General features: G+C 44.1%; 1 protein-coding gene across 6 annotated transcripts in view; it reads right to left on the bottom strand.

The window, feature by feature from the left end:
* Window positions 1-10,000, bottom strand: part of LOC118357843 (homeobox protein cut-like 2) — a 125,350-nt gene that overhangs the window by 29,106 nt on the left and 86,244 nt on the right. For all 6 annotated transcript variants that reach the window (XM_052478659.1, XM_052478661.1, XM_052478663.1 and 3 more), the window contains exon 4: window positions 3,940-4,018. In XM_052478659.1, coding sequence (XP_052334619.1) covers window positions 3,940-4,018 — 79 coding nt within the window. The remainder of the gene's footprint in view (window positions 1-3,939; window positions 4,019-10,000) is intronic.

Here is a 10,000-nt window from a genome sequence, read left to right as displayed (position 1 = left end):
ACTTTTCTCACCAAAGTACGTTCATCTCTAGGAGACAAAACGCGTCTCCTTCCTGAGCGGTATGACGTCTGCGTGGTACCATGGTGTTTATACCTGCGTACTATTGTTTGTACAGATGAATGTGGTACCTTCAGGCGTTTGAAAATTGCTCCCAAGGATGAACCAGACTTGTGGAGGTCTACAATGTTTTTTCTGAGGTCTTGGCTAATTTATTTTGATTTTCCCATGATGTCAAGCAAAGAGGCACTGAGTTTGAAGGTAGGCCATGACATCATTTTCTAGAATTTTCCAAGCTGTTTAAAGGCACAGTCAACTTAGTGTATGTAAACTTCTGACCCACTGGAATTGTGATACAGTGAACTGTAAGTGAAATAATCTGTAGTAGATGTCCTAGCACACTTGCCAAAACTATAGTTTGTTAATAACAAGAAATTTGTGGAGTGGTTGAAAAACAAGTTTTAATGACTCCAACCTAAGTGTATGTAAACTTCCGACTTCAACTGTATGTCTTAAATGGATGGAAATGCACATTATGATTGTGGTGTGTGACATTTTGGCTTGGGGACCCAATAATGACATTTTTAGAAGTATTACATTTTCAAAGTGTTCTCATTGCTCAGAGCACTTATTTAAACTGTTCCCCATAAAATGCAGAGGACGCATTGGAGTTGCTTCAAAGAGCATGCCTTGTACGACTGACTGTTCATGACACCGGTGTTAGGTCCTAAATGAACCTATTAAAACTCACGGATAATTAGTCAAGCTTAAACCAAGTTTATTCACCCATTGGATCAATGCAGCTGCATAAGACCAAATAAATAGTCACACCAGTGTTATATATATATATATAGCCCAAATTGTGGTGGAGTCTCCTCCTTCTCTCTAAACATGACATCTTTATTACAAGGCAGGAAGTTAAGTGATACAGGCAATAAACTGTTCCTTCTCCCTTAATGTGACCTGACCTGACCTCGACCCCCTTCCTCACTAATCCACAGCTCCCCATCTTTATCAGTGCCTGCCAACATATGATCGTCTCCCTGCACTCAGTACATTCCAAGCTTAATTGCCTCCACCATATATATTCCTCCTACAGATAACCATTAACATCTGGTGTTGGCCCTCTAGACCATAGCACTCAATATTTCAATAGGATTCCTGATAATTAACACTATTCAGAACCCAGAATCCATCACCGGTAAAGGTTGCCATTGTCATACTACATGTAATCCTTTGTCACAGGAAACAGTGCCACTCTAAGTCCAGACACACCACCACTATAATAATAGCTATCTTGTTCAGCAGCTGGAGCTTGATACACTTGCTGCCTTTACAGTAAAAACAAAACCCAAATCTCACTCACACACTCACACGCACACGCACACCATTTCCAGCCATGTATTCTCCTCTCTCCCCTTACACTAACATTCTCCTCCTCGTAAACACACTGATGTGAGATACACATTTTCTTTAACAAATTGTGAGGTGATTAAAACCTTCTCTATTGAGAGCATGTTCAGGGTAGCCCTGGGTTGTGTCAGGGATGCATGCCCTCTGTCTATAACATTCATATGAACTGGGAATATGAAAGCAGCATCATAACATGTGTCATGCGTGTCCAACATTATGCAACTGACATCATCATTGGCACCTATTCCAATAACTGATTTGTTATTGTGGATAACTGATACCTGACACCAAACGTTGCTGTTAACTGGATACAACAGGTCACATTGTCCCCTCCCCCTCCCTGGCTCTCCTCTTGCATTCATTAACTCTGTTGTCGGCCGCTCTGATTGGACCGACGGCCTGTGAGTGTCAGCAGACAGCCAGGATGGAGGGATCCTTTCAAATTAAATAAGAGGGAGAAAAAAAATGTCTGCCAATGAATAGTGATAACGGCATTAAGATTAACGAGCACGGGGTGTTAAGAATAATTGCGTCTGTCAAAACATAAAAAATACATGAGCTGGATGGTTTGTTTGGAGACTGGTGGGAAAGCAGCGCAGTGATGTGTTTATAGGGGAGGAGACTAATAAAGTGAGGGACCACAGCCAACTGACTGTCCTCTGGTGTACCTGGAGCGGTCCACTCTGGGAACAGGGGGTGACCTTGGACAGGCCAGTGAGATGCACAATGACACACAAAATACCCTACTCTCCATTTTGTGACTCCTGTTTGGCATCAGATAGGAGGTAAATAATATCAGAAAGATAATAGTGAATAGATTTGGAGACTTTTAGCAATTAGCTGTTAACGGAAATGATTGGTATGGCATTAAAGGATTAGACAGCAACTAATAAATCAGCAGCTCAGCTGGCTGCGTTTATTTTGGTTTTACTGCGGTGGGATGAAATAATAACTCCTTCTGTAGTAGTAAAGCCCAGGAAAAGTCATACATACACAGACCTGCAGTGACACAGAGTGTGAGAGCTAAGACTAGAGACTCTGGTGAGGGAGAGTCACCCGGATGCTAATGCTAGTGCAGGTCCAGGTAAGGTCAGAGGAAGATGAGTGTTCTGAATATGCTAATCCAAGGCCCTCTGATGTAACCAGGGCCACTCCTTTAGCTTTGTGACATGACGACAAGGCCCATCATAGAGAAGTGATTGGTGGAGATGTCGATGTCATATATGTTCACGTCAAAATAGGAGCTGAAAGTGTGCATGCATGTGTGTGTGCCAGAGGAGGCTGTTGGGAGGCACTATAAGAGGACGGGCTCATTGTAATGGCTGGAATAGAGTGAACGGAACGATATCAAACACACCAAACATACGGAAACCACGTTCGTCTCCGTTCCATTTATTTCATTACAGCCATTATAATAGGCCCGTCCTCCTATTGCTCCTCCCACCAGCCTCCTCTGATGTGTGGGTGTGTATGTGTATGCGCTTGTGTGTGGGAGCAAAAGTAAGCGTTAAATTCCTATTTTTTTAAATCTTCAAACCCAATCCTAGCTACAAGGGTTCCGATACAGTTGAACATGGTTTATGAGTACTCTTTCTTGTCAGTGCCCTGTGCAATTAAAGAGATGAAGTCCTCATTCCTTACATTATCACTGTTGGTTCAGTCTGCTCTTGATAGAACATTTGTTCATGACAAAATATAGCCCCTATAACCCTCCTGGGTCCTCTATTAAGCCCTTGATACGTGCAGGTATAGGTCAGGAAATCAAACTGAACACATCTTCAAAAGACATCCATTTCTTATCAAGAAAATAACTCCATTCAAAGTGTGTGGTGAAATATCAAGCAGGAGACTTCAAGGCAAAATGGAGACCTTTAAAAGTCAGTCGCTGCATCGCTATTTTCTCTGACACCCACTTTTATCTTGTATTCATTGAATCTGTAAACCGCGTTCTCTACTCTTGCAATGAGTGTTCCTCTGATGTAGCCGGAGATTGGAGTGCATTTTGCTCTTGTCTCCTGCAACAAAGAGCAATGCTGTATAGTGTGCCCTGGCAACAAACAACAACAGAATAAACAGTCTCTCCCCCTCCCCCTCACTTTCCCTGCTGGCCTCATCAGGCATGCACTCCAGACTAAGACAAGCTACAGTTGGCTTTTAATTGGCCCTCTGCAATCAACAGCCCATCCCCACAAGGATCGTCTCTCCTCAGCAATGCAACGCTCAAGGACCAGCGCTCGGTTTTGAAGTGGCCCCACACAGAGCACAGACTCTAAAACATAGATAAGAACTACAGGGTGTCATGTGGATATTTATATATCTATCGCAAGAAAACAGTCACTTTGTATTTTTAGCTTGTCTCAGGTATAACGTTGGCCTAATGACATTGACTTTGGCTTGGTGTGTAGTTGAACTGCCTGGGGAGAGGGATCTCTTGTGGGAGGTTTGTTACATGAGCAATGTTGTGTGTCGTCTGTGTCTGTGACTGTGCTGTTGTGATGTGTGTGGCTCAGTTACAGGTGGGAGACTCACCAGGGGCTTCGATAAGCTGCTTGTAGATTCCCAGGAATGCCGACTCTGCCTCCTTACTGCGCTTGTTCAGAGCGACCACCTGGAGACGACAGGACAGGACACAGCCGTCAGGGTGACACTCGGGCTTCAACATTCAAACTAAACCTTTGCTGAAGGAACATTTAGTGACACATACACACCGAACATCTGCATTTACATGCATTCTCCACTGTTCTGACATATGAAGTAAATAAGCAGCATATAGAGTCGGTGTGCTAACGAGACAGACAGAAACAAAGTTGATCCATCTCCAGAAGGTAATCAGAAGGACGGTACATCACCAGCATGTTGCTCTGACGGGGGTTTGTGTGCTGAATTATGTGAACAAGGTGCTGAGCTAATACTGCAAGCTGATATTTGGCCTCTTAAACCCCAACGTTGCGGTGTGTATTGAGGTGACATTTGGCCTGTTCAGCGCAGTTGTGGTGTGTTCTATGAGGCAGGTCAGTGTCTGTGGCCTACATCACACAGGCGCACAGACTCTCCTGCTATTCTCCACTCCACGGGTGATGCAAACCAATTAACAATTCATTTGGATGGACAAAGAAGGGAATTAGTCACCACCTGGCCCCATGGAGAGGGCACCTGCCCTGGTGGGTATGTGGGTTACGGTCCTCATAGCTACAATACACCAGCAGCCCTGTTATCTACTGTAAGTCAGAACAAGTCAATGTCGGAAAGTCTTAGCTTAGCAACTCTCTGAAATACTACATCCGATAGCACAGGAGACTGCTGAGGGGAGGACGGCTCATAATAATGTCTGGAACTGAGTAAATGGAAGGGGCGTCACTACAGTCCCTGTATCACATCCGGCCGTGATTGGGAGTCCCATAAGGTAGCTCACAATTGGCCCAGAGCAATCCGGGGGTGGTTGGGGTAGGCCGTCATTGTAAATAAGAATTTGTTCTTAACCGACTTGCCTAGTTACAGTTTGGCTGTAATTTCGAAACCTTGATGTCATTTTTCAAAACTCTAGACACAAAACTCACAACGAATGATCAAAATGCACATTTTTCAAAACTCTAACACTTTTTCCAATTGCTTGGATACAATACACATAAAGCTAAGTTCATTTGTTCATTGAACTAAAATCACCTGTTCAAAATGACACAACTTTAACATCAAAGTATTACCATTTCAAAATGCAATTCACACATTACATCTGAGATGACTGTCTATTCATTTCATTACAATGATCTAACTATCAATTGATACAACTGTTCAAATGATAAGTAACTGTTGCATTACTCTTAATGCATAGTTTTATGGAAACTGAAAAACAATATTCCATGTTTAGATCATGAAAGTTTCAGGATAACGAGATCCATTGACACCAATTACCGTGGAACATGAACCAATTGGACTACATTATCTATGAATGTAATATTTCAGCATCATTCTTTATCAGACACTGTTTCTATGGTCCCATGTACCACTTTTCTAGACCATGGTTTCAGATTTGACATTACTGTACACTCACCGGCCACTTTATTAGATACATCTATCTAGTACTGGGTAGGACCACCTTTTTCCTCCACAACAGCCTGAATTATTCACGGTGTTGTACGTTAAGAGATGCCCTTCTGCACACCACTGTTTTAAACAGCTGTTATTTGAGCATTTGTGGCCTTTCTGTTAGCTGGAATGAGTCTGGACATTCTCCTCTGTCCTCTCTCATTAACAAGGTGTTTTTCCCACAGAACTGCAGCTCACTGAATGTGTTTTGTTTATCGCACAATTCTCTGTAAACTGTAGAGACTGTAGTGCATAAAAATCCCAGGAAGGCAGCTGTTTCTGAGATGCTGGAATCACCATGTGTAGCATCATCAATCATACCACGGTCAAAGTTGCTTAGATTACTCATCTTGCCTGTTCTAATGTTAGGTTGAACAACAACTAAAACTCTCTACTCTATTAAACTCTCTGTGTTGAGTTGCAGGCAGCCACATGATTCGCTGTTTGAATGTAACCTTCCTTGATGAGCTAAATCAGGTCTGTAGAGCTGATGGCGTGACCTATGTCATTGTGTGGGATAATGTCAGGTTCCACCATGCTCAAATGGTGCAAGCATGGTTTCAGGCCCATCCACAATTTACCACCCTGTACTTACCCCCATACTCTCCTTTCCTAAAACAGGTCAATACATTTCAGATTTTGTTCAATGATTCCACGATGTCTGTAGTACTCTCTTTACTAGTCCTTTTACAGTGATTCATTTACGTGTAGTACCATAATGAAACATTTATCACATATTTTGTACTACAACATTTACTGATTGAAAGAACAACTACACAGTGAAACTATCGGTATCTTGTGTGTGGGAGATCTAAATGAATGTTCCTATGGTATTTCGTGATAAATGAGTTATTTGAAGCAATGACTCTGCAAGTGCAAGGTTTCTTTAAAGATATGAATGCACAATGCAATGTTTTGAACATTGGACAGCCTGTGTTACAAGTGATGACCGTTCTGAGTTTTGTGTCTAGAGTTTTGAAAAATGACCACAAGGTTCTGAAATTAGTGCCAAAGGGGTTGTAAAAAATGGTAAATAAAAGGTTGAATACAATTTCATTTAAAAAATAAATAAAACATGGAAACCGCTCCAGCCACGAGTCCGTTCTCCCAATAAGGTGTCAGCAACTTCCTGTGTCAGATAGGCCACGTCCACTACAAATGTCCCTCCAATCCAAGAGGAAACTCAATTCTAATTATTGTCATCTATTCTCTATAGAATTCCTATCACTGTTGATTACAGTTTTTATCTGATCAAACATAATGACTTCTATTGAAGGAACCCAGTGCATGTTATCGTCTGACACCTTCTTTATTGGTCTGAGTTCAGTTCGACAATGTTATTTGGACCGAGGTCTGAAAACACTTATGAGAATGGTGGAGAAACTGTTTAGAGATGGTTATAAGTAACAACTGTGGGAAAGAGAGAGAGACAGAGAGCCCTTGAATGACTGGAATTGTCTTGTGTCCTCCCCGAAGAGGCATAACGACAGCATCATGTTTAAAGAAATATCACAAAGATCAAGCAAATCCCCCCCACTCGGAACTGCGAGCCGGAGTTCATGGAAAATGGAAAGGCTGGAGCCCAATCGATATAGATGCAACAGTCTGTAGCTACCAGCCATCTCTCTCTCTCTCTCTCTCTCTCTCTCTCTCTCTCTCTCTCTCTCTCTCTCTCTCTCTCTCTCTCTCTCTCTCTCTCTCTCTCTCTCTCTCTCTCTCTCTCTCTCTCTCTCTCTCTCTCTCTCTCTCTCTCTCTCTCTCTCAGCTGTCAAGTGGATGGATTATGTTGGCAAGGCAGAACTTCTCACTAACAGGGATGTAAACAAATTTGTGCACTAAATACGTATTTTTGTGCGTATGAAAGATTTATGGGATCTTTTATTTCAGCTCGTGAAACATAGGACCAACACTTTACATGTTGCGTTTATATTTTTGTTCAGTGTATATATAGCAGGTTGTGTGAACTCACCAGGATCTGTTTCAGACGGACGCCCTGTCCCTGTCCCTGTCCCTGTCCCTGTCCTGTCTACCTTTCTGAAGAATACATCAAATAAGACCCTGAACTGCACATGCAAAACGCACACGACCTGTGAACGCAACAGACTCCATTTCCCACAGACACGGGGGTCTCCTGGCCCTCCATCACCCTTTAACGAGAGAACACGGAGATTACCTCCACAATCACACCATTAACCTGTCTGCAGCCGCTAGAGGAGACATCAATCACACTCCGGATGCCTCCTCACGTCAGCACACTCGGTATGCGTAACCCTCTCCCCTCATGCACGCTGCCACCGCCATCATCAAAGCACCTCGGAGGTGTCATGCATAATGTGGTCTGATCTGAGTGACTCGTCTTCCTCTGGACCTGATGCTAATCTACCTTCAGCCAAACACATGGGATTAGCTTCAGTCCCCTGGTACCACACAGATTACACTATGGAGAGGTATGGTATAAATAATGTATGTTTCAGCAAAGGTACGGTGGTAGTAGGACAATGTATCTAAACCTATTCCATGTTAGCCAGTTTGGCCGTAAAATGATCGAATATGGCTTCTCTGGGAGGGATGTGGGGAACAATCATTTTACAGGCAGCAGGAGTAAACCCCTAGATATTTATTGTAGGGAAATAGAGAGAGAAAGAGAACAAGCGAGAGAATGAGAGAATGAGAGAAAGAGAGAACAAGAGAGAGAGAGAGAATGGGAGAGAGAGAGAAAGAGAGGAGAGAGAGAGAGAATGAGAGAGAGAGAGAGAGAGAGAGAGAGAGAGAGAGAGAGAGAGAGAGAGAGAGAGAGAGAGCGAGAGAGAGCGAGAGAGAGAAAGAAAGAGAGAGCGAGAGAGAGCGAGAGAGCGAGAGAGAGAGAGAGAGAGAGAGAGAGAGAGAGAGAGGAAACCTGTTAGAAGTGGACCATAACTCTTCACAGAGGACCAGTCCGTGTGGGCAGGCTACTGCTGCTGTCTCCAGCACTGCTGGGAAATGCTTACTGAGGCCTAGGAGGATACTTATAGTGAAACACATGGTCAAATTGTGGGTCTGTTTGCGTGTGTGTGTGTGTGTGTGTGTGTGTGTGTGTGTGTGTGTGTGTGTGTGTGTGTGTGTGTGTGTGTGTGTGTGTGTGTGTGTGTGTGTGTGTGTGTGTGCGTGCGTGCGTGCGTGCGTGCGTGCGTGCGTGTGTGTGTGTGTGTGGTGTGTCAACATGTGAGAAGAGAAGAATAAATAATGGCTAAAGATGAGTTTAACATAAAGAAGTGCAGGGAAGAGAAAGGCAGACAGGCACTGAGCTACAGACACAGACAGAGAGGGCGAGAAAGAGGTTCCCATAAAGACTGCAATTAGCAATTATGCAGACATCAATTACAATTATCACAACTGGTGATTATGCAATTATCACTCTAAATCATTTTTTTAACCAGAATGCCACCTCCTGTGATTTGGGTGTTTGAGGACAGGTTGTGTGATGATGCAGGTGATTAGAGTGTGTGACGTGGCGGGGGTGTTAGGTGTGTGTGACGTGGCGGGGGTGTTAGGTGTGTGTGTGTGTGTGTGTGTGTGTCCGAATGTGTATGTGTGTGTGCATGGACGTGTGAGTTCGTAAGATTATTGCTGCTGGTGGTTGAGAGAGAGGTGGTGTGTGTGTGTGTGTGTGTGTGTGTGTGTGTGTGTGTGTGTGTGTGTGTGTGTGTGTGTGTGTGTGTGTGTGTGTGTGTGTGTGTGTGTGTGTGTGTGTGTGTGTGTGAGGGACTGGGAATGTATGGTAGCACATTCCCAGAGGCCTCTAAATTACCTGTCATCTGCACATGATGCAAAGGTCAGCGCACAATCATGGGAGTCGGTCCTCTGTGCTGCTCACAGAGACCCAACAGAGCCCAGGAGCTGACAGTGTGTCACCACAGCCCCAGTCAGCCTGAATGCCTATTAGAACAACACACTGGGAATTCCACCACCATGCAGCAAGTGACAACACCCTTATGGCATCCTTATGGGCGGTGGGGAAAAAAACACCATTCTGTGGGTGCAGAGAGGGACAGTGGGAACTATATGGGAGTACAGTTACTGCTACTATGCTGTCATCAGTGCTTGTTTTTCCTTGAGTGTTAAGAGGAGGAGAGAGGGAAAAGAGGGATGAACCGGTGTGGAGTGAGTGATGAGTGGGTGGAGGATAGGGACACAAGCAAAACACACTCGCACACACACTCTTCTTCAGGCGATGAAAGGAGGAAGCCGTGTGTTTGATGAGTTTGATACCTTTACATGTATTCCGTTCTAGCCATTACTATGAGCCTGTTCTCCCCAATGAAGGTGCCACCAACCTCCTGTGCCTGACAAACATCCCGCCCCTACGTCAGAACCAATCAGCAGCTCCTAGTCACCCAGTTACACTCCCATCCGCAAGGAACCAAGGCTGCCCAGATCCACCCTCCTCTAGCTCACAACTCCCAAACCTGACTAACCACACCCTCATCCTAACATCTAAGGTAATTTCATGATGTGCTTCTGTCACAGT

Source organism: Oncorhynchus keta, chromosome 25, assembly GCF_023373465.1.
Source record: "Oncorhynchus keta strain PuntledgeMale-10-30-2019 chromosome 25, Oket_V2, whole genome shotgun sequence".
In the NCBI taxonomy this organism is placed as follows: domain Eukaryota; kingdom Metazoa; phylum Chordata; class Actinopteri; order Salmoniformes; family Salmonidae; genus Oncorhynchus; species Oncorhynchus keta.
Note: the sequence above shows the minus strand (reverse complement) of the source record. Positions and strands in the feature narration are given on the sequence as shown.